Genomic DNA, 23,808 nt, shown 5'->3' with positions numbered 1-23,808 from the left:
ATAAATCCATTCTTCTCTTTGCTTATCCTCTGTGAGCAAGTGAATACCTCGCAACATCTTAATTCGGTTTATCAATAAATAAGCTCAGCAACATTATCAAACGCTCCATACATTTATTTGTGTATTATCTATTCTTAAAAATATTATATGATTTGGGCAAGAGATTGGTCTTGAAGTTTGTTACTAATAACGCACAATCAGGGAACTGAGTCAAACAATCAGGAGAATCTTCTCCCTTTCGACTATTACATTTTTGAGTCCTGGCAATTGAGTTCTGCAGAGTAACCCCCCCCCCAAAAAAAACACACCTGTACACAGCCAGGTGATTAGTTAGACACTGAGACTAGGACCCACCCCCTGTCATAATACCTTTCTTTTCTTTTCTATTGATATTTAGTAGAAGAAAATAAAAGAGAGAGAGAGAAATAAGAGAAAAGTACACAGTGAAAATCAGTTGCCATCATATGAATTGATATAGGCCATTCAAGTGGGTACCCAGCTACATCATTGTGCCAGCGCAAGAATTAATGTTAATACAATGGGATTTCTCTCCTCCTTGTTTTCCCCACCTGGGTGTCTCACTATGTCACCTACGTTGCTCTGGTGGATTTGGGAAATCCCTAGGGCAGGTTAGGCTATGCAGAGGAGGAAGAGGATGAGAGAGAAGGGGAGCCGGTTCTGCTGCACAAGGGGAACGTAAGAAGCAGCTGTTGGATCAGGCCAATGGCCCACCAGATCCATCATCCTTTTCTGCATATGCCCAGTTGCCAAGTTCATTCAGGACTTCTCTGAGAGGCAGCAGCCATCTTGTTTTAGTGAGAGAGAAAAACAGAAGAGCTCCTCACTTTCACAGGTATTGTTCCACAAGGAAACCTCAACAGAGCAGAAAAAATAGTGTCCGCCCATCAGCCTTTTCCACTGGAAGGCAACTCAACTGCTCATCAGAATATCTGCTTATGGCAGGGAATGGCAGGAAGTACCCACATGTTGTGCAAACATATGATAAAGTGTCAGGCTTCAATCCTATTCGCTCTTCCTTGAAAGAGAATCCTTACTTCATAAGGCTTAATGCGTAGGATCAGGAGAAGTGCCTCTGAGGGACAAAGTGGGACATAGCTCTGCCAAGATTTGGAACCCTCAATACTCTCCAAACCCAAGGTCCAGATTTCTTCAGTATCGTGTAAAACACACCAAAACATATAAGGGAAATAGGCCAGAGAATGGCTAGTGTGGTGAATGGAGAGGTGATGTTGGTGTGGACTATACATGGGTGGCTAATAAGCAAAGGCATAAGGGTTGGAGAGAGATGCTGCGGTGATTAGGAAGGAGATGAAGCAGAATTCATGCCTCAAAATCGTAGGTGCGACTCATTAGTTCTATATTTTTGCTGAATGACGGTTGCATCATCCTTCTTTTTAGAAGTATCAAGATCTTTCCAAACCACTATGATCTCAATAGAATGAATATTGTTACCAAAGTCGAGTGTCCTACACTTGTACCCTACAGCAGCGAAGGCAGCCTTCAGACAGCCTTCCCAAGCTGGATCCCAGTTCTTCTTCCTGCTACTTCTTCCCCCCAGCATCCTTTGCTTCCAGACTCCCTTTTCCTGTCACCTCAAACATACACTCCATCACCTTGTTAACATCCCTATCGTGGATTCCTCCATGATGGCCCATCAAAGCCTTTTGTCATGTTAATAGGTTTGCTCTCTACTAAGCCAATCTGGCTGGTTTGGATAAGTCCAGGAATTCTCTGTCTGGCACATCCCTGCAGCTTGTATTTTAATCCATATCCCAATTAATCAAAATCCTAGCTGTCAAAGCTGCCCAAGGTCCCAGCTCACAGAGGACCAACGCCAGGTCGTCGTTATATACAAAAGTCTTTATTGAAGTTCAGTTTCCATTTCAAAGCCGTAGCGCGCAGCTCTACGTCTTAAACCCTAGACCGCCGAAGTTCCGTCTGAATCTCCTCCCCCCTGACACCAGTTTAAGACTCTAGCCCTGCTCCACCTCTTCCTCTGCTCTCTCCTCCTCTGGGTCCTCCTGTCCGCTGGGGCATTCCCCTTTCTGGACTCTTCTGACGCTGAGTCCCCTGACTCCTCCCCCTGCTTCCGGCGGGCTTTAGGACCTGGTTCCCAATCCTCGTTCCCTGCTGTCCCGCGCGCCTGTACATTTGAACTTGGCTCTCGCGCCAACCCAGTGACCTTCCTCCTGACCGTTACACTGCTTCTGTCACTGCTTCCCTCTTCCGGGATGCTAGCTGGACCTGACCTCCCCTCCGTTGCCTGACTCTCCGATGGAGGCGTGGTCAGCCCTGACTCATCTTCTCTCCCTGCTGGGGGAGACACGGGCCCCAATACCTGGGACTCTTCCCCCCCACTATGCTCTGGTGGGGAAGCTGGTCCTGATCTCCAACTGCTGCTCTGGGAGTCCCCGCTGGCCCCTTGCTTCTGGAGTGTCCCCCTTGGGACCCCCCTTGCCCTGGCCACCGGCGCCCCCTTCTGTGAATCTTCTGATTCGCTGGAGAGGCTCATGGAATCTCTCGGGCCACTGTCATCTTCTCCTAAGCTGCCCTCAGATTCTTCCCCTTCGCTCTCCATTTCCTCTCTTCCCTGTGCTTCTGCTCCTGAGCCCCTGACACTAGCATATATTCATTTCTAGGGTTTTTTGGGGGGTGTCCCCCTTTAAATCTATGGCAATATGCTATTTCAAAGAGAATCAGAAAAATGGGGAAGGTGACCTTGGGTGAATACTCTGAGCATCAGAAGAACATAAAAATAGTGCTGGTTTATCACGCCCATGTCTCTTCTGTCCCAGGATCCTGTTCTCACAGATGACGACCAGATACCCATGGGATGCCTGCAAGCAGGACCTGAGGGCAAAAACACTGGGCCCACCTGCTGTTTTCCCAGTAACTTGTATTCAGAAGAAAATGGCCTCAAACAATGGGAATCCAAGATGCTCACGCCAAACATTCAAGGGTTGTTTTCTCCTCTCACCAAATCTTGTTTTCTCTGCACTTGTTTTCCACTTCTGGGGTTTTCAAATAATTAAAGATAATAAGTGTGTTTGATTTATATAACATGTTTGTATTACTTCCTAGGACAACCTTTACAATACCTCTTTTATTTTATAGCTTACACGTTGAACGAGAAAGGCTCTTTCCATAGGTTTTCATGATAGCCACATCTAAACTCCCCACCCCCGGAAAATATATATATATATCTGAAATCAGTGTTGGCTAAGAGTACATGTAATAAATTGTTATTTTTTGTGTGAATGCTATACGACATGCAATTTATCACTGGAGCCACAAAGATGTCTATATATTTAGGGCAGGAGTCCAGACCTCACTGCAGCCAGTGAAATCTGAGAAGCATCTACTGCTTGGAAAAACACTAAGAGGCAGACAGAACTAAACCCACCAGCATCATCATGAAGCCAGGCAGCTTTTTCCTCCTCACTCTGATGATCTTCTTTTTGTACTCAGGTGAGTCGTATTTCATACTGCATACCTTCTCTTTCTCAGAAAGTTGTAGGGACCAAATAGTCCATGGACTATTCATTTCTTCAAATGAGTGTAGGAAGGCTCCACCTGTGGTGGCCAAATCCAGTTAAAATCTCCCTGCAAATGTTGGTGTTCACTGGCAGAAAGCTAATGGAAGGAGGGGACATTGTAGTCAAACATAGGGACACTAAGGACAGGGACACTTGGGCTAGTCATATTTCTCTGAAGTCTCTCAGCCCCACTCACCTCACAGAGTGTTTGTTGTGGGGGAGGAAGGGAAAGGAGATTGTTAGCCGCTTTGAGACTCCTTCAGGTAGTGATAAAGCGGGATATCAAATCCAAACTCTTCTTCTTCTTTGTATATAGTGGGAGAAATTATATTTACTTTGTATTTAATTGAACACCTAGAAGTGTATTATGTTGATTCTGATAAGATTCCGTTTGGATTATTATCAGTTAGCACTAATAGACACGTGGCACGAGACAACTGAAGAAGCCCAGAAAACTGTGCTCAGGGAGTGTGCTATCTGCCAACCCCAACAAATTGGCCCCACCAGGGGCAAAACAGCAGCCTCTCAACTGCATGGACTGCTAGGGCAAAACAGGGATAGAATGCTGGAACCCTGTTTTCTTTATTATATGCTGCTTCATCAGCACCTCGCAGCTACTGGGAACAATGTTGAACTTACCCTTTTCTTGAATCTTCTTGAACTTATTTGAAAAACAAGAAAAAATGAAAAACTGAGTCAAGAATTTGTAAGAACCTAGAAAATCTGATACTGCAAGTTCACTTTATTTTAGGTAGTTTGTAAGTTTTCATGGCACTTTGTAAGTAATTGTCTCTTTCTCACATATTTGATAAATGGTGTAAAATTATATTTGAACCCCTGTGTGAATATTTGTCGCCAACGTGCTGTACAAGTTGCACTACCACTGTGTTCTGTAGTAGCCTAGTGGGGTTATTTGGTTATTACTAGACAGACCACCCAACCTTGCAGGCATATTATTTAGCCACTGTCTTATGAATTCATGCACTCACTGTGTTTTTCTTTTAAAGAAGTATTTATTTGCAAACACCACTGTTAAATGTGTCAAGCATGAAACCCGTGGAGCTGCCAACTCGCAATTTGGCAGGATTATTTTTCTCTGTACGAAGTACCATGTTTGCAATTTTTGTTTCAATGCGTGAAAAACTTTTTACCTGTTCTAACCCTGCAATATTTTAAATATTAAGGTATATTGCATGAAATCCCTGGCACTGGCGATCTATAATTTGGCAGGTTTCAGCCCCCGCAATGGGGCCTTACCATGTCACCAAATCACATGCCCCAAGTGGGAACTTAGGATGAATAGAGAACAACTTTATCACACAATTCACTGCTTGCCAAAATGATAAATCAGCATTTCCTGTGCTTGAATGTATAATATAACCTTAATATAACACTTGGCGTACTGTCATTTGCAATCCTCATCTTTGCCTCATTCTTAATCATGTCATATTCAGAAAGCCCTTGAAGTCCAAAAGTTAAGTTGGGAGGACCATTAAAAGCATTGTGTCCTTCGTCTTCAGAAATATTGCGGAGATTATCCAAACCCAATATGCACCTTGGACTACCGTCCCCACTGCGATTCTGATGGCAAGACCTATGTCAGCAAGTGTCGCTTCTGCAATGCATATATGTGAGTATATCAAAGAATCATGCAGTTGGAAGGAACCCTGAGAGTCATGTAGTCCAACCTCATGCAGTGCAGGAATCCCCCCCCCCCCGACATCTTTGTTGGAAGTTAAAAAGTACATGATTATATTTGCAATAAGCATGGTGAGATGTAAATAAAAGAATGGAAATAAAAAGAGAACCAGCAACCATGTAGAAGGAAAGTCAAGTGGGGGGGGGACACCCCTCCCCTGTGAAGTGCAGGAATCATTTTGCACAATGTGGCATTCTAAGCCATGGCCCTGAGTTTTGTGTTGCTTATGAGGCCCAAAGGAACATGGTGAGCAGAGCTAATCTGTAGGTAGCCCTGAATTTGAAGATGGAGTGGCTTGGGAGGGCTATTCACATGCACCACCCTCCTGGCACTCTTGTTGCTCCTGCTAAGAGTGTTGGGGAGGCAGGGGATATATGCCGAAATGGGCTGTATCGCCATCCCACCAGGCCAGACTCAACACAAAAGGTAATAGGGTTGGCCCAGAAGAAAAATAACCAAAATTCAGGGAATTAGGGGATAGCAAGAACATTATAATGAAGGCCAGTATTACAAAGGCCTACACTAGGTGTTTCCTTAATGTGGATCTTGGAATTACTCTAGGTAAATGTCTGAACATTTACGCCTGGAGTAGTTTGACTCAGATGTACAATGAAGGCGGGCGAAGCGGGATCGGCAAATGGTAGACCTGAAAAGAATATTGGTCCCTCTTGCTCAATATTGGCTAGGTTGACAGGAAAGAGTTTTCCAGGCCCTCAGACAGGATTCTTCCTCAGCCCTTGCCTGCCACAAGACACAGAGCAATGATGGCATAAGCTTCCCCACCTATATAGTATTTATCTTTAAGGATTTATAATGAAAGTTGCATCTTATGAATTCTCATATTTATTTACTTCTTTTTTTCCTCATCAGCGAAAGTGGAAGAAAGCTGAAACTGGAAAACTTAGGAAACTGCATATGACTATGAAACATCTACAAAAGAAATCCCTTTTCTCATTGCATCACCACCAAAAAATTCCATTCTTCTCTTTGCTTATTCTCTGTGAGCCAGGGAATATCTCGCAACATCTTAATTCGGTTTATCAATAAATAAGCTCAGCAACATTATCAAACTCTCCATACATTTATTTGTGTATTATCTATTCTTAAAAATATTATATGATTTGGGCAAGAGATTGGTCTTGAAGTTTGTTACTAATAACGCACAATCAGGGAACTGAGTCAAACCATCAGGAGAATCTTCTCCCTTTCGAGTATGACATTTCTGAGTCCTGGCAATTGAGTTCTGCAGAGTAACCCCCCCCCCAAAAAAAAACACCTGTACACAGCCAGGTGATTAGTTAGACACTGAGACTAGGACCCACCCCCCTGTCATAATACCTTTCTTTTCTCTTCTATTGATTTTTAGTAGAAGAAAATAAAAAAGAGAGAGAGAAATAAGAGAAAAGTACACAGTGAAAATTCAGTTGCCATCATATGAATTGATATAGGCCATTCAAGTGGGTACCCAGCTACATCATTGTGCCAGCGCAAGAATTAATGTTAATGCAATGGGATTTCTCTCCTCCTTGTTTTCCCCACCTGGGTGTCTCACTATGTCACCTATGTTGCTCTGGTGGATTTGGGAAATCCCTAGGGCAGGTTAGGCTATGCAGAGGAGGAAGAGGAGGAGAGAGAAGGGGAGCCGGTTCTGCTGCACAAGGGGAACGTAAGAAGCAGCTGCTGGATCAGGCCAGTGGCCCACCAGATCCATCATCCTTTTCTGCATATCCCCAGTTGCCAAGTTCATTCAGGACTTCTCTGAGAGGCAGCAGCCATCTTGTTTTAGTGAGAGAGAAAAACAGAAGAGCTCCTCACTTTCACAGGTATTGTTCCACAAGGAAACCTCAACAGAGCAGAAAAAATAGTGTCCGCCCATCAGACTTTTCCACTGGAAGGCAACTCAACTGCTCATCAGAATATCTGCTTATGGCAGGGAATGGCAGGAAGTACCCACATGTTGTGCAAACATATGATAAAGTGTCAGGCTTCAATCCTATTCACTCTTCCTTGAAAGCAAATCCTTACTTCATAAGGCTTACTGCAGAGTAAAAATGCATAGGATCAGGAGAAGCACCTCTGAGGGACAAAGTGGGACATAGCTCTGCCAAGATTTGGAACCCTCTAAACTCTCTGAACCCAAGGTCCAGACTTTCTCCTGCGAGCTTCTTGTTTCCAATATTGGCCAAGATGTATCATGTAAAACACACCCAAACATATAAGGGAAATTGGGCAAAGAACTGCTGGTCTGGTGAATAGAGAGGGGATGTTGGTGTGGACTATACATGGGCGGCTAATAAGCAAAGGCATAAGGGTTGGAGAGAGATGCTGCGGTGGTTAGAAAGCAGATGAGACAGAATTAATGCCTCACAATTGTAGGTGCAACTCCTTAGTTCTATAGCTTTGCTGAATGATGGTTGCATCATCCTTCTTTTTAGAAGTATCAAGATCTTTCCAAACCACTATGATCTCAATAGAATGAATTTTGTTACCAAAGTCGAGTGTCTGCAAATCCTTACTTCATAAGTAAAAATGCATAGGATCAGGAGAAGCACCTCTGAGGGACAAAGTGGGACATAGCTTTGCCAAGATTTGGAACCCTCAATACTCTCTGAACCCAAGGTCCAGATTTCTTCAGTATCGTGTAAAACACACCCAAACATATAAGGGAAATAGGCCAGAGAACGGCTAGTGTGGTGAATGGAGAGGTGATGTTGGTGTGGACTATACATCGGTGGCTAATAAGCAAAGGCATAAGGGCTGGAGAGAGATGCTGCGGTGATTAGGAAGGAGATGAAGCAGAATTCACGCCTCAAAATTGTAGGTGCGACCCCTTAGTTCTATAGTTTTGCTGAATGATGGTTGCATCATCCTTCTTTTTAGAAGTATCAAGATCTTTCCAAACCACTATGATCTCAATAGAATGAATATTGTTACCAAAGTCGAGTGTCTGCCCCTTTCTCTGCCAAGTGGTAGCAACACTTCTGTGGTTTTCAAATGATTAAAGATAATAGGTGCGTTTGACGTATATAACGTATTTGTATTGCTTTCTTGGACAACCTTTACAATACCTCTTTTATTTTATAGCTTACATGTTGAACCAGTAAGGCTCTTTCCATGGGTTTTCCTGATAGCTACCTCCCCCATAATATTTATATCTGATATACCTGATAGCTACCTCCCCACCCCCGTAATATTTATATCTGAAATCAGTGTTGCCTTTTTTGGCAAATACTATATGACATGCAATTTATCACCAGAGTCTTTTTTTCAGCCTTTTTTTGGCTTATTGTCAAGACAAGCTACTTTGCATGCAACTTCCTAAGCTACTGGTTACCACATATCTCTTGCATGTCCCTAGTTTCTGCAGAGGAAGGGAGCTGTTATGCATGGTATATTACATTGCTGCCCTCTGTAATGTCCTATTTCCACATGTAAATATTTCTTGAGACTGGGAGATTGCATCATTGGTGCCACAATGACGTCTATATATTTAGGGCAGGAGTCCAGACCTCACTGCAGCCAGAGAAATCTGAGAAGCATCTACTGCTTGGAAAAACACTAAGGGGCAGACAGAACTAAACTCACCAGCATCATCATGAAACCAGGCAGCTTTTTCCTCCTCACTCTGATGGTCTTCTTTTTGTACTCAGGTGAGTCGTATTTCATATTGCAAAATTTCTCTTTCTCAGAGAGGTGTAGGGACCATACAATCCATGGACTATTCATGCCTTCAAATGAGTGTAGGAAGGCTCCACCTGTGGTGGCTAAATCCAGTTAAAATCTCCTTGCAAACCATGGTGTTCGCTGTCTGAAAGCGAAAGGAAGGAGGAGACATTGTGGTCAAACACAGGGACACAAAGGACAGGGACACACATCCCCCCAAAACACACACACACTTGTACGTTTCTCTCATTCTTTTGAACACTGAAACATGTCTGTTCTCAGGGTTCCTCCTATATGAAATTATACATGGCAGGAAGAGCCAGAATGAATGTCTTCCTATGTGAGATTTACTCTATCAAATAAAGATACTCTACATCAGGGCTCTACATTTCTCAAGGCACCCACCACTATTCACACAATAGGAGCCTTTTTGAAAACGGAGGCTTGAAATATTAATGCCCCCTGAAGCTACCATGTACCCTCCTATCTTCATGGTCTCCACGTGGCTCTTGTGACATAAAAAGTGGACCTAGCCATGATTCTAAACATGCAAAGCACCACAGCCAGGCATTCAAGGGAAATCAACAGAACTGGGTCCCAGTTAGATATGGACTAAACCAGTATATACAGTTATTTGTAATTATTATAGTTAACAGACTGAACCATTTCCCATTGATTTGATTGTCTTCCTATCCATGCTCAGTGTCATTTAAAGGAAATTGCATATTGCCAAGGCACTTTTAGGATAACATAGGATGTACAAGATACAATGCATCCCACTTTTCGGTTACTAGAAATAAATGCTATCAAATGGACTATTATGCAGCATATGGATTTGCTAAATCATTTTCACATTATCTATGTTTTGCATCTAGATGTTGTTGTGAAAGCAACATGGGAAGCGGTAAGTGGGAAATCATTTATTCTTATGATAGAACATGGAAGTAGCATGGAGTTAAGATAAGTGAATTTATATTTCTTGTGGAATTTTAAATTATTCTCTCTCTGTGTGTGTGTATATGTGTCAATTTTTAAAATAGAATTTATAATACAGGCAACAAAAACACATCAACACAAATATAACATACAAGTGCTGGATTTTCCCCATGATTTCACATCTTTAGTTCCATCCCTTTTTTAAAAAAAAAGGCAGTGGAATTATTATTAGTTCCAGTTGCTACCCACAATTTGTAAGAAAGTCTCAGCTTGTGTTCTGTAGTAGCCTACTGGGGTTATTCTGTTATTACTAGACAGACCGCCCAACCTTGCAGGCATATTATTTAGCCACTGTCTTATGAATTCAGGCACTCACTGTGTGTTTTTTAAAAGTATTTATTTGCAAAAACAACTGTTAAATGTGTCTAGCATGAAACCCCTGGAGCTGCCCACTCACAATCTGGCAGGATTACCATATTTTTCACCCTATAGGACGCAATTTTTCCCCTCCAAAAATGAAGGGGAAATCTGTGTGCGTCCTATGGGGCGAATGCAGGCTTTCACTGAATCTTGGAGTTCCCGCAGGGCTCCCTAGGCTGCGAATAGCAGCCTGCTGCACGGAGCACGGCGAGCGCTGAAGCAGAGCACCCCGCACTTCGGGCAGACATCAGGCAGCCCCACAAGCTCGGGGGACAGTAGGGAGGCGCAGCGCAGCCACCCCGCTGTTCCCCGACCTGGTTTGGATTCCCCAACCTGGTTTGGGGGGGGATAAAGGTTAATTTTATTTCCTTTATTTCCCCCCCAAAAAACTAGGTGCGTCCTATGGGCTGGTGTGTCCTATGGGACGAAAAATACGGTAATCTTCCCTGAAGGGACTACCATGTCTGCAAATTTTGTTTGGCAGTGTGAAAAACTTTGTACCTGTTCTAACCCTGTAATATTTTAAACTTTAAAGGTGTCTTGCATGAAATCCCTGGCACGACAATCTATAATTTGACAAGTTTAACCCCCCCCCCCAATGGGGCCTTACCATATCACTGAATCACATGCCCCAAGAGGGAACTTGGGATGAATAGAGAACAACATTATCACACAATTCCCTGTTTGCCAGGACGATGAATCTGCATTTCCTGTGCTTGAATGCATAACTGAATATAACACTTTGTGTATTCCTCATTTGTGCCTCATTATTAGGCATGTCATAATCAGAAAGGCCTTGCAGTCCAAAGGTTAAGTGGGGAGGACCTCTAAAAGTGTTGTATCCTTCATCTTCAGGAATATTGCAAAGGGCATCCAAACCCAGCATGCATCTTCGAGAAACGTCCCCACTGTGGTTCTGATGGCGAGACCTATGGCAACCAGTGTGACTTCTGCAATGCATATTTGTGAGTATATCATAGAATAATGCAGTTGGAAGGGACCCCGTGAGTCATATAGTCCAACCTCCTGGAGTGCAGGAATCTTTTTTTTCCTCTCAGACATCTTTGTTGGAAATTAAAAAGTACATGATTATATTTTCACTAAGCATGGTGAGATGTAAATAAACGAAATAAAAAGAAATTGAGAATCAGCACCCATGTAGAAGTCAAGCGGGGGGGGGACACACACACCCCAGGGCAGTGCTGGAATCATTTTGTACAATGTGGAGTTTTGTCTTGTTTATGAGGCCCAAAAGAACATGGTGAGCAGAGCTAATCTGTAGGTAGCCCTGAATTTGAAGATGGAGTGGCTTGGGAGGGCTATTCACATGCACCACCCTCCTGACACTCTTGTTGCTGCTGCTAAGAGCGATCCAGGGGGATGGGGAGGGGAAAGAGGCCCAAATGGGCTCCATCTGTTAGAACATTCCATTCCATCTTAAGAGGAACAGGCATGACTGTTGTGTGTCACATGCCTGTTTACACTCCAGCACAGCTTGCTGCGAACTTCCGTGTGCTGGTCCAGGGGGGAGGTTACCATGGGGCAAGGTCCAGGACCTGAGTTGAGGGTCTCCAGACAGTCTTCCTTGGGCAAAGCGGGGTCCACAGCGAGAAGCCGGGCAAGGACAGGAACTCTGGGGGAACAGGACTAGATGCTGGCCGAAACAGCTCATCAACGACATTGCTCCCGCAACCTGGGACCGGGCTGACTGGCCTTTATCTTCTCTGAGGCCAGGGGCGGTCCCGGCCCACAGGAGACCCGCCTCTCCTGGCCTTAAGGCGAGCACTCCTCCTGGGAGAAACCAGTTCCCTTCGCCTCTCTGCCCTGAGCCTCTGCAGTTCAGGAGAGGCTGAAGGGTTACTGGACCCAGGGGGAGACTCACCTGTAGGTACTGAGTCCTCAACCATCTCTGGAGCCAGAGTGGATTCACCTGGTGCCTGCTCTTGAGGATCCGGCACAGGTGCAGGCGCTTCAGAATCAAGGCCCTGCCCCAGTTCAGCCGGCCCTGGAGGCGGGGATTCCCTCCTGTGCAGGCTGGGATTCCTACGGTTCAGCCTCTGAATCGGATTCCCAGGCCATCACATTCTGTTTGTGTGTAGCTATCGCTTAAGCTGCTTGCTTTTGGACATGAAGGGGAGAAGACATGTTTTTTCCTTTTGTCCTGGTGTATGCTTACTAAACTGCTTGTAAATATGCTTTACAAAGCCTCCCCCTCCCGCTTCTGTTGTGCGTTTACTCTGCTGAGTTGCGTGCCCAGCTTCTGAACTTCTGAAGCTCTGGGTCACAGATTCATGCTGCACAAAGGACTGGAGTTCGACCAGCATGTTGGCCCATGGGCTAGGGCCAGCTGGGTGCTTGCCAATTGTCCCTGATTCCTTAGGAGCATCCCAACACTATCGCCATCCCACAAGGCCAGACACAACGCAAAAGGTAGTAGGGTTGGCCCAGAAGAAAAATAACAAAAATCCTCATCATTGGGTAGTAAGAACATTATTCTGAAGGTAACAAAGGCCTACACTAGGTGTTTCCTTAATGTGGATCTTGAAATTGCACTAGGTAAAAGTCTGAACATTTGCTGCTAGAGAGGTTTGACACAGATGTATGATGAAGGCGGGAGAAGGGGGATCTTCCATAAATGGTAGACCTGAAAAGAGCATTAGTCCCTCTTGCTCAATATTGGCTAGGCTGACGGGAAGTAGTTTTCCAGGGTCTCTGACAGGATTCTTCCTCAGCCCTTTCCCGTCCGCAAGACACATAGCAATTATGGCATAAGCTTACCCACCTATATAGTATTTCTCTTTAAGGAGTTATAATGAAAGTTGTACCTTATGAATTCTCATACTTATTTACTTCTTTTTCTCCTCATCAGCGAAAGTGGAAGAAAGCTGAAACTGAAATACTTCGGAAAATGCATAGCAGCTTAAGATGCACAAGACTATGAAACATCTACAAACGAAGACCCATTTCTCTTTAAGCTTCACTCATCGCATCACCACAAAAAAAAAAAAAAAAAAATCCATTCTTCTCTTTGCTTATCCTCTGTGAGCCAGTGAATAACTTGCAACATCTTAATTCGGTTTATCAATAAATGAGCTCAGCAACATTATCAAACTCTCCATACATTTATTTGTGTATTATCTATTCTTAAAAATATTATATGATTTGGGCAAGAGATTGGTCTTGAAGTTTGTTACTAATAACGCACAATCAGGGAACTGAGTCAAACCATCAGGAGAATCTTCTCCCTTTCGAGTATGACATTTCTGAGTCCTGGCAATTGAGTTCTGCAGAGTAACCCCCCCACAAAAAAACACCTGTACACAGCCAGGTGATTAGTTAGACACTGAGACTAGGACCCACCCCCCTGTCATAATACCTTTCTTTTCTTTTCTATTGATTTTTAATAGAAGAAAATAAAAAACAGAGAGAGAAATAAGAGAAAAGTACACAGTGAAAATTCAGAAAATATGAATTGATATAGGCCATTCAAGTGGGTACCCAGCTACATCATTGTGCCAGCGCAAGAATTAATGTTAATGCAATGGGATTTCTCTCCTCCTTGTTTTCCCCACCTGGGTGTCTCACTATGTCACCTACGTTGCTCTGGTGGATTTGGGAAATCCCTAGGGCAGGTTAGGCTATGCAGAGGAGGAAGAGGAGGAGAGAGAAGGGGAGCCGGTTCTGCTGCACAAGGGGAACGTAAGAAGCAGCTGCTGGATCAGGCCAGTGGCCCACCAGATCCATCATCCTTTTCTGCATATGCCCAGTTGCCAAGTTCATTCAGGACTTCTCTGAGAGGCAGCAGCCATCTTGTTTTAGTGAGAGAGAAAAACAGAAGAGCTCCTCACTTTCACAGGTATTGTTCCACAAGGAAACCTCAACAGAGCAGAAAAAATAGTGTCCGCCCATCAGCCTTTTCCACTGGAAGGCAACTCAACTGCTCATCAGAATATCTGCTTATGGCAGGGAATGGCAGGAAGTACCCACATGTTGTGCAAACATATGATAAAGTGTCAGGCTTCAATCCTATTCACTCTTCCTTGAAAGCAAATCCTTACTTCATAAGGCTTACTGCGGAGTAAAAATGCATAGGATCAGGAGAAGCGCCTCTGAGGGACAAAGTGGGACATAGCTCTGCCAAGATTTGGAACCCTCAATACTCTCCAAACCCAAGGTCCAGATTTCTTCAGTATCGTGTAAAACACACCCAAACATATAAGGGAAATAGGCCAGAGAACGGCTAGTGTGGTGAATGGAGAGGTGATGTTGGTGTGGACTATACATGGGTGGCTAATAAGCAAAGGCATAAGGGCTGGAGAGAGATGCTGCGGTGATTAGGAAGGAGATGAAGCAGAATTCACGCCTCAAAATTGTAGGTGCGACCCCTTAGTTCTATAGTTTTGCTGAATGATGGTTGCATCATCCTTCTTTTTAGAAGTATCAAGATCTTTCCAAACCACTATGATCTCAATAGAATGAATATTGTTACCAAAGTCGAGTGTCTGCCCCTTTCTCTGCCAAGTGGTAGCAACACTTCTGTGGTTTTCAAATGATTAAAGATAATAGGTGCGTTTGACGTATATAACGTATTTGTATTGCTTTCTTGGACAACCTTTACAATACCTCTTTTATTTTATAGCTTACATGTTGAACCAGTAAGGCTCTTTCCATGGGTTTTCCTGATAGCTACCTTTAAATTCCCCACCCCTGTAATATTTATATTTGAAATCAGTGTTGGCTAGGAGTACATGTAATAAATTATTTTTTGGCAAATACTATATGACATGCAATTTATCACCGGAGTCTTTTTTTCAGCCTTTTTTTGGCTTATTGTCAAGACAAGCTACTTTGCATGCAACTTCCTAAGCTACTGGTTACCACATATCTCTTGCATGTCCCTAGTTTCTGCAGAGGAAGGGAATTGTTATGCATGGTATATTACATTGCTGCTCTCTGTAATGTCCTATTTCCACATGTAAATATTTCTTGAGACTGGGAGATTGCATCATTGGTGCCACAATGATGTCTATATATTTAGGGCAGGAGTCCAGACCTCACTGCAGCCAGAGAAATCTGAGAAGCATCTACTGCTTGGAAAAACACTAAGGGGCAGACAGAACTAAACTCACCAGCAGCATCATGAAGCCAGGCAGCTTTTTCCTCCTCACTCTGATGGTCTTCTTTTTGTACTCAGGTGAGTTGTATTTCATATTGCAAAATTTCTCTTTCTCAGAGAGGTGTAGGGACCATACAATCCATGGACTATTCATGTCTTCAAATGAGTGTAGGAAGGCTCCACCTGTGGTGGCTAAATCCAGTTAAAATCTCCTTGCAAACCATGGTGTTCGCTGTCTGAAAGCGAAAGGAAGGAGGAGACATTGTGGTCAAACACAGGGACACAAAGGACAGGGACACACATCCCCCCAAAACACACACACACACTTGTACCTTTCTCTCATTCTTTTTTTTTTCCAAATACATTTTTATTAAGGTTATGCACATAACAAACATACAACCAAATACAGGTCGGACTTCCGGTCGGCGCCAGCGTTTGATGGCGGTCCTAGCCTCGAGCTCCGAGGCAGGACTGCTCCGTAAGTTCGGGTCTTACCCGCTACGGCAAGCGGGGGACCCCTAAAATCACAGGCGCTGAAGCCTGTGAGCAAGGAGATTCGGTGGGCACCTTTGCGCCCCCCCGGCATCGTGAAAGAGCCTTTTTAAAGGCTCCGGAGCGGCATCGGGGTGAGCGCGGTGCTGAGGATCGCTACCCAGCTTACGGAGTGAAGCCGCGTCGCCATTAACGGAGAGCGCCGATTCCTTTCTGAAATCAACGATTGGCAACAACAATACCCGTGAGTAAGATCGCAAAAGTAAAACGGGACTTAAAAAATTTAGAAGATTTGGCTGAAAACGGGAAGGCAAAATTAAGGAAGTCAGCCTCCCGGAACTGCATGACTAACGGAGCAATGAAAAGACTAAGCTGTGTTTAAATGGACTTTCCTTTTAACTCTTATTAAACCAGACATCGAAAGGATCTCCCCCCTGTTGTGCAGGAGAAGGGGGGGAGGAAACAGAATTAATTTAACCTGCAAAAGAAAGGGATAAGGAATAAAAAACCTCTGCTGCCGATACCTCTGGCCAGGCTGCCGGAGCAGCGATCGCCTGAAAAAAGGAACTGTCAAGTGAGCTGTCAAAGGACAGCGGCTACAAAATAAGACTTATTTTGAAACATACTCGGGACTTTGGTGGATTACAATTTTAACAGTAAAGTGCTACAAACTAAAGACTTTTAATGGGACTTTTGCCTTTGGACTTTCTGTTTCTTTGTTCTGGGTGCCTTTGGATGGTTACAATTTCCTCCTCTAGAGGGCTTTAGTTACATTACGGTGTATCCAGTGGGATTTTCCACTTACAACTTTCCTGTGTGAATGACCTTGAGTTATGAGCAACCCGCCAGAAGAGATTTCAACAAGAAGTAAAACAAAGCAGGCTCAAAAACAAGCTCAAAAAAGAGGCTCCTTATCAGGAGCAGTAGCTGCACAAGAAAAAATAACAGCAGCATCAATGGAGTCAATGACACAGGCCCTGCTTAAAATAAATCAGTCACTAGAAGTACTCACTAAGCAATCTGCAGAACTTACCAAACAGTCTACAGAGAACTCTAAAAAACTGACGGAGTTGACAACAAGACTAGACCTGAATACAACAACAATTTCATCTAATACAGATTCTATAAACCGTTTGGTTCAAGAATCTACGGAAACAAGGAGAATAGCTGAGAGTGCTAGGTCCACTGCTGAAGAAACCAAAGGAAAGTTTGCGCCTATTGTAAAAAAAGTACATGAACATGATTCAGCATTAGCCCTACTAGAACTGGAAAGGAAAAGTAAGAATCTGAAATTAAGACTGGTTCCAGAAGAGGAAGAGGACAAGCTTGGGGAATTCCTCACAGATAAATTTCAAGACTTCTGGAATGATGAGCTAGATGGAGAGGAAGATGAATTTATGATAACTTCAGCCTTTCGGATTGGCAGGAAGCAAGGGAAGAAGCCAAGAGATTGTTTAATTACCTTAGGATCAAAGGAACAAAGAGACAAAATATTGAACCTACACTTCCAGAAGGCCTTGGTCATTAAAAATTCTCAGATTCAAATCTTCAAGGATATTCCTAAATATTTTTTGGAGGTTAGATCTCAATTTAAAGAACTAGTTGATCTACTTAAGAAGAATAATATCCCATTCAGGTGGGAATTTCCACAAGGGCTGTCCTTTAGCTTCAAAGGGAAGAAAATTAAAATAAAAACAAACCAGGATAAAGAGTTCTTTTTGGAAAGAAATCAAGAGGATCTTCAGAAAGGAACTGTCAGTGAGGAGGAAGTACCGGACATCTCAAATCTATCTTTTGGACTGAACCGAGCACCGACCGAGGAGGAACAACAACTTGGTGCAGTCGGTGGAAGATCTACCCAGTAACCAAAATGTCTCTGCAACTCTTCAGTTGGAACTGCAATGGTTTGAACCACCCTCGAAAAAGGGGCCAAGTATTTCATTTATTAAAGAAGGAACATCTAGATGTAATCTGTTTACAAGAAACCCACATTGCCAGGATACATAGAAAACTTTTAACAAACAAGAGATTAGGACAAGAATTTATATCATCAGATAGAGTCAAGAAAAGAGGAGTTGTGATTTATGTCAAGGAAAAATTTGAACCAAAATTGATCTTTAAGGATGATCAAGGAAGATACCTGGCAGTGGAAATCCAAATTCATGGAGAAAAAATATTGATTGTTGGAGTCTATGCACCAAATGAGGGGAAGGCTGAATTCTTCAAGAAGTTGCATGAGACTTTAATGGACTTTTTGGACTTTAAAATTATAATGATGGGTGACATGAATGGAGTCGTCTCTACAAATATGGATAAGGCCCAAAGACAAACAATATCTAATGATGGAAGACTACCAAAGACTTTTTTTGACCTGACTGACACTATGGATCTGATTGATATTTGGAGAACTAGGAACCCTCTGGAAAGGGAGGGGACCTTCTTCTCTGAAGCAAAAATGACATGGACTAGAATTGATCAAATATGGATTTCTAGTAATCTGGCACCAAAGGTTAAAAAAACAGAAATCTGCCCAAAGACCTGCTCTGACCACAATGCTGTCAAGATGGAAATGAAACTGACAACAGCTGGAACCTTTAGATGGAGAATGAATGACACCCTCTTTGGAGATGAGGAAATTTGTAAAAAGGCCCAAAAAACACTTAAAGACTACTTCGAGATCAATTTGAGATCAGACACAGAAAAAAGAATCATTTGGGACGCAAGTAAAGCCGTGATGCGTGGCTTCCTAATACAACAGAATTCAATAAAGAGGAAAAAACAGAATGAGAAGAAAGAGAAAATTTGGAATCTAATAAAAGAAGGGGAGAAGAAACTGAGATCTAAGCCTAAATCCCAGGAGATATTAAGAGAAATAAAATTCTATCAAACACAATATATGGAATTGATGAACCAGGAAATAGAATGGAAAATTAAACAAATGAGACAAAAGACTTTTGAGTCTGCAGATAAATGCGGGAAGCTACTGTCTTGGCAACTGAAAAAGAGACAAAAACTGAATACAGTGACATCACTCGAAGTAGATGGGAAGTCTATTAATAAACCAAATGAGATAAGTAATTGTTTTCAAAGTTTCTTTAAGAAATTATACAAACAAGGGCCAAAAAATGAACAGGAGATAGAAGAATTTATTGGAAAATACGGACTATCAAAAATCTCTGAAAACAACAGAAGGAGTTTAAATGAGAAAATTACAGATCAAGAAATAGAGAGTGCCATCCAGGATATGAAGCTGGGAAAATCACCAGGACCAGATGGACTAACTGCGAGATATTATAAAGTATTGAAGGATTGGTTAATACAACCACTGAAAGAAGTTTGCAATCAAATTTTGGAGGGGAAAAAGGCTCCCGAATCGTGGAAGGAAGCATTCATTTCACTTATACCAAAGACAGAAACTGAGAAACATCAAGTTAAGAATTACCGCCCTATATCACTTTTGAATGTGGATTATAAATTTTTTGCAGACATTCTAGCAAAAAGATTCAAAAAAGTTTTGTTAGAGGAGATTCACAGGGACCAAACAGGCTTTCTACCAGGCAGGCAACTGTCAGACAATGTGAGGAATATTATAGATATTCTAGAACTTTTGGAAACTGATATAAATAGAAAAGCTGTTTTGATTTTTGTGGATGCAGAGAAAGCCTTTGACAATATTTGTTGGAGCTTTATGAAGAGGAATCTCCAAGGAATGGGGGTAGGCAAGAACTTTGAAAATGGTATAAGTGCAATTTATTCTGAGCAAAAGGCTAAACTTATTGTAAATGGTATGGTTATGGATGAAATTCCAATAGAGAAAGGGACACGACAGGGATGCCCAATTTCCCCTCTATTGTTTATATCGGTACTGGAGGTTTTCCTTAATATGATTAGAAGAGACCAGCTGGTTAAAGGTATACAAGTCGGAACTAAACATTATAAGCTAAGAGCATTTGCAGATGACTTAGTTTTGACATTACAACAGCCAGAAACTAGCACGAAAAGAGTTCTGGAACTTATTGAAATATTTGGTCAGGTAGCAGGTTTTAAATTGAATAAACACAAGACAAAGGTGTTGGAAAAAAATCTTACGGTGGGGGAAAAAGACAGTTTTCAAAGAGAAACTGGTTTGGAAATTACTAAAAAGGTAAAATATCTGGGGGTGAACTTAACATCTAAGAATGTGAACCTATTTAAAGATAATTATGAGAAATGCTGGGCTGAAGTGAAGAAAGATTTCGATATATGGTCAAGATTGAGACTTTCCTTGTTAGGCCGAATTGCTGTAATTAAGATGAATGTATTGCCGAGATTGTTGTTTTTGTTCCAGACATTGCAAATTTTAGATAAGATGGACTGTTTCAAGAAGTGGCAGAAAGATATATCTAAATTTGTCTGGCAGGGCAAAAAACCCAGAATTAAATTTAAGATTTTGACTGATGCAAAGGATAGAGGGGGCTTTGCCCTGCCGGACTTAAAACTTTATTATGAAGCAGCAGCTTTTTGCTGGCTGAAACCATGGCTACTTCTTGAGAATACAGACATTCTGGACTTGGAAGGTTATGATAATAGTTTTGGTTGGCATGCATATTTATGGTATGACAAGGTAAAGGTACATAGAAATTTTAAAAATCATATTATTAGGAAAGCATTGTATAATGTATGGAATCGATATAAAGATTTGTTTGAAAGTAAAACCCCCAGGTGGCTGTCACCAATGGAAGCTAAGGCGGTAAAAAGATTGAACATGGATACAGACTGGCCAAAATATTGTGAAATTACAGAATATGATGGTGAAAAGTTGAAACTACAGAGTTTTGAGAAATTGAAACCTAAAGTCCGAGATTGGTTACATTACTACCAGATTAATGAAACTTTTAAGCAGGACAGAAAACTAGGATTTCAGAAGGAGAGGTCAAAGTTAGAAACAGAATTGCTAGAACCCAATACTAAGAATTTGTCTAGAATGTATAATCTGCTGCTAAAATGGAACACACAAGATGAAACGGTTAAATCAGCCATGATTAAGTGGGCACAAGATATTGGTCATGATATTATGTTTGCTGACTGGGAGCAGTTATGGACCACAGGTATTAAATTTACGGCATGTAGTGCCCTGAAAGAGAACATAATGAAAATGATCTATAGGTGGTACATGACCCCAGTCAAGCTTGCAAAGATATATCATTTGCCCAATAACAATTGCTGGAAGTGTAATGAATGTGAAGGAACCTTTTATCACCTTTGGTGGACCTGCCCAAAGATTAAGGCCTACTGGGAAATGATCTATAATGAAATTAAGAAAATCCTTAAGTGGACATTTGTAAAGAAACCGGAGGCTTTTCTCCTGGGCATGGTCGGCCAATTGGTACCAAAGAAAGATAGGACCTTTTTTATGTACGCAACAACAGCAGCAAGAATCCTTTTGGCGAAGTATTGGAAGACTAAAGAATTACCTACTCTGGAAGAATGGCAGACCAAGGTGACTGAATTTATGGGACTGGCAGAGATGACCGGCAGAATCCGTGACCAGAGGAAAGAGACAGTGGAGGAGGACTGGAAAAAATTTAAAATCTATCTTAAAAATTGTTGTAAAATTTCGGAATGTTAAGATGTCAGGGGATTGGACACAAAGAATTACAGCTATAAAACGAAATTTATAAAGCAGAAACTCTTTTTAAAGAGAATTAAATATAAAAATGGGATGAAGAATTGCTAAAAATTTTGAAATTTGGATGCAGTGAAGGGGAGGTTTGGGGAAGTCGCATTATGTTTGTTTGTTTTTTGTTTATGTTGTAAAATCAATAAAAATTATTATAAAAAAAAAAAAAAAAACATACAACCAAATACAAAAGAAAAAATTGTAACAAAAAAAAGAGTCAAGATATACAAGCCAACTTTTTCCTCTCTCTAACTATACAAAGATAGATTAATCTGGCTATTTCACAAAACAGTAAAAGAAAAAAAAAAAAACACACCCACAGAAACCGCCTTCTGGACTTCCTTCCATCCTTTTGGTAAGTATCGAATATCTGCTTCCATTACGTATTTGATTTTTAATCTATAGACCTAAATTCACACGCTGGTAGTATTTGTTCTGACCCCGCCAATCACATTAAGCATTTATTCCAATATAGTTCCAGTATTTACTCCAATTTTTCAGAGATTTCTGTTCATCGTGGTCTCTTAGTTTACCTGTTAATTTATCAAGCTCAGCATATTTTATCATTTTAATTTGCCAATCATTTATATTGGGGATAGTTTCCACTTTCCAATATTGTGCCAATAAAATTCTCGCTGCTGTGGTGGCATAGAGGAATATCGTTCTATCTTCTTTCTTAATATCTTTACCCGTCATTCCCAGCAAAAAGGCTTCGGATCTTTTGGGAAAAGTGTGTTTAAATATTCTTTTAAGCTCATTGTAAACCGATTCCCAAAAGCCTTTCACCTTTTTGCATGTCCACCATAGATGATATAGGTCACCCTCCACCTCCCCACATTTCCAGCATTTCTTATCTTTTAGTCTATACATTTTGGCCAACTTCACAGGGGTGTGGTACCACCTATATAGCATCTTCCAAACATTTTCTCTCAGAGACATACATGCTGTAAACTTTATGTTACAATTCCACACTTCCAGCCACCTTTCAAAATCGATGTTATAACCAAAGTCAATTGCCCATTTAATTATTGCCTCCTTCACCTCCTCGTCCTTTGTATACCACTCTAAAAGTATGTCATAGATTCTAGATAGGGTTTTGTTTTTACCTTCTATTACTTCTACATTAAATTTTGATTTTTTGTCATCAAAACCCAACTTCTTCTTGTCCTCTTTTAGCAAATCATTCACCTGGTGGTATTGCAACCACCCAGTGAATAGATTTTTTATCTCTTCATAAGGTCTAAGTCTTGGCCCTTGGTCTGTTTTTCTTAACATTTCTTCATAGGTGGCGTTTTTCCCCTCCATGTTTGTTTTCTTCACCGTTAAAGCCTCAATTGGTGAGATCCACCATGGGTTCTTTCTTTCAAGGAGATTTTTATTCCTTTCCCATGATTGGTATAAAGGTCCTCTAAAAATATGATTTAGAAAGCTCTTGTGGACCTTCACTTTCCCATACCAAAGGTACGAATGCCATCCGTACCAATTATTAAAGCCTTCTAAATCCAGTAGATCTCTATTCTCCAGTTTTATCCAATCTTTTAACCAAAGTATGCAGGCCGCTTCATAGTATAGACTTAGATCCGGGAGAGAAAAGCCCCCTCTTTCTTTTTTATCTATCAAAATTTTCATTTTTATCCGTGGACTTTTCCCCTGCCAGATATATTTTGCCAAGACTCTCTGCCACTCTTTGCATTGTTTTAGGTCTTTAAGTATGGGGATGGTCTGGAATAGAAATAGCATTCTAGGCAGAATATTCATTTTGACAACAGCTATCCTCCCCAAAAAGGAGAGTTTCATCCTCCCCCAAAATTCCATGTCTTTCTTTATACTCCTCCAGGTGACATCATAGTTATCCTTATATAAATTTATGTTCTTAGCTGTGACCCATATCCCAAGATACTTCACTTTCTTAGCTACTGCAATTTCCGTCCTTCTCTCTAAATCTATTATTTCTTCCTTTGTTAAATTTTTAACCAACATTTTGGTTTTATTTTTATTTATCTTAAGTCCTGCCACGGCTCCAAATTCGTCAATCTTTAGTAAAGCTTCTTTTACACTCTTTTTTGGGTCTTCTAAAGTTAGTACGATGTCATCTGCAAAGGCCTTGATTTTATATTCCCTCTTTCCTACCTGCACTCCTTTTATTTCTGTTGCCCCCCTCAGTCTCTCATTCAATATTTCTAGTACCGTTATAAACAGTAAAGGAGACAGGGGGCAACCCTGTCTAGTTCCTTTATATATACCAAAATATTCTGTTGTGGTGTTG

At 41.7% G+C, this 23,808-nt stretch overlaps 2 protein-coding genes across 3 annotated transcripts in view; both read left to right on the top strand.

Moving 5' to 3' along the window:
• Positions 1-3,372: 3,372 nt before the first annotated feature.
• On the top strand, positions 3,373-13,369 carry LOC309336126 (ovomucoid-like). Of its 2 annotated transcripts, none has more exons than XM_081851608.1 (4): positions 3,373-3,489; positions 9,795-9,823; positions 11,131-11,240; positions 13,145-13,369. In XM_081851608.1, exons 1-4 carry the CDS (start codon positions 3,435-3,437, stop codon positions 13,197-13,199), a joined length of 249 nt encoding a protein of 82 aa, XP_081707734.1. In that variant the 5' UTR covers positions 3,373-3,434; the 3' UTR covers positions 13,200-13,369. The 2 variants fall into 2 exon arrangements, with proteins under 2 accessions (XP_081707734.1, XP_081707733.1); XM_081851607.1 differs by lacking the exon at positions 3,373-3,489 and adding an exon at positions 8,787-8,906.
• A 1,978-nt stretch (positions 13,370-15,347) lies between these two features.
• LOC309336123 (ovomucoid-like) overlaps positions 15,348-23,808 on the top strand; it is a 36,377-nt gene continuing 27,916 nt past the window's right edge. Inside the window, exon 1 of the mRNA XM_081851604.1 lies at positions 15,348-15,469. Within this exon, the coding sequence (XP_081707730.1) occupies positions 15,415-15,469 (55 nt within the window). The 5' untranslated portion in view covers positions 15,348-15,414. The remainder of the gene's footprint in view (positions 15,470-23,808) is intronic.

This window comes from Podarcis erhardii (assembly GCF_964252035.2).
Source record: "Podarcis erhardii genome assembly, chromosome: 2".
In the NCBI taxonomy this organism is placed as follows: domain Eukaryota; kingdom Metazoa; phylum Chordata; class Lepidosauria; order Squamata; family Lacertidae; genus Podarcis; species Podarcis erhardii.
The sequence above is the reverse complement of the archived record's forward strand: the minus strand, read 5'-3'. Positions and strand labels throughout refer to the sequence as shown.

What these genes read in the sequence shown, in the direction of transcription:
- LOC309336126 (XM_081851608.1), top strand. Translation starts at nt 3,435, where the DNA reads ATGAAGCCAGGCAGCTTTTTCCTCCTCACTCTGATGATCTTCTTTTTG. An exon ending in GATCTTCTTTTTGTACTCAG is followed by an intron (nt 3,490 to 9,794) that starts GTGAGTCGTATT and finishes TTTTGCATCTAG; the next exon opens with ATGTTGTTGTGAAAGCAACA. An exon ending in GACTTCTGCAATGCATATTT is followed by an intron (nt 11,241 to 13,144) that starts GTGAGTATATCA and finishes TCTCCTCATCAG; the next exon opens with CGAAAGTGGAAGAAAGCTGA.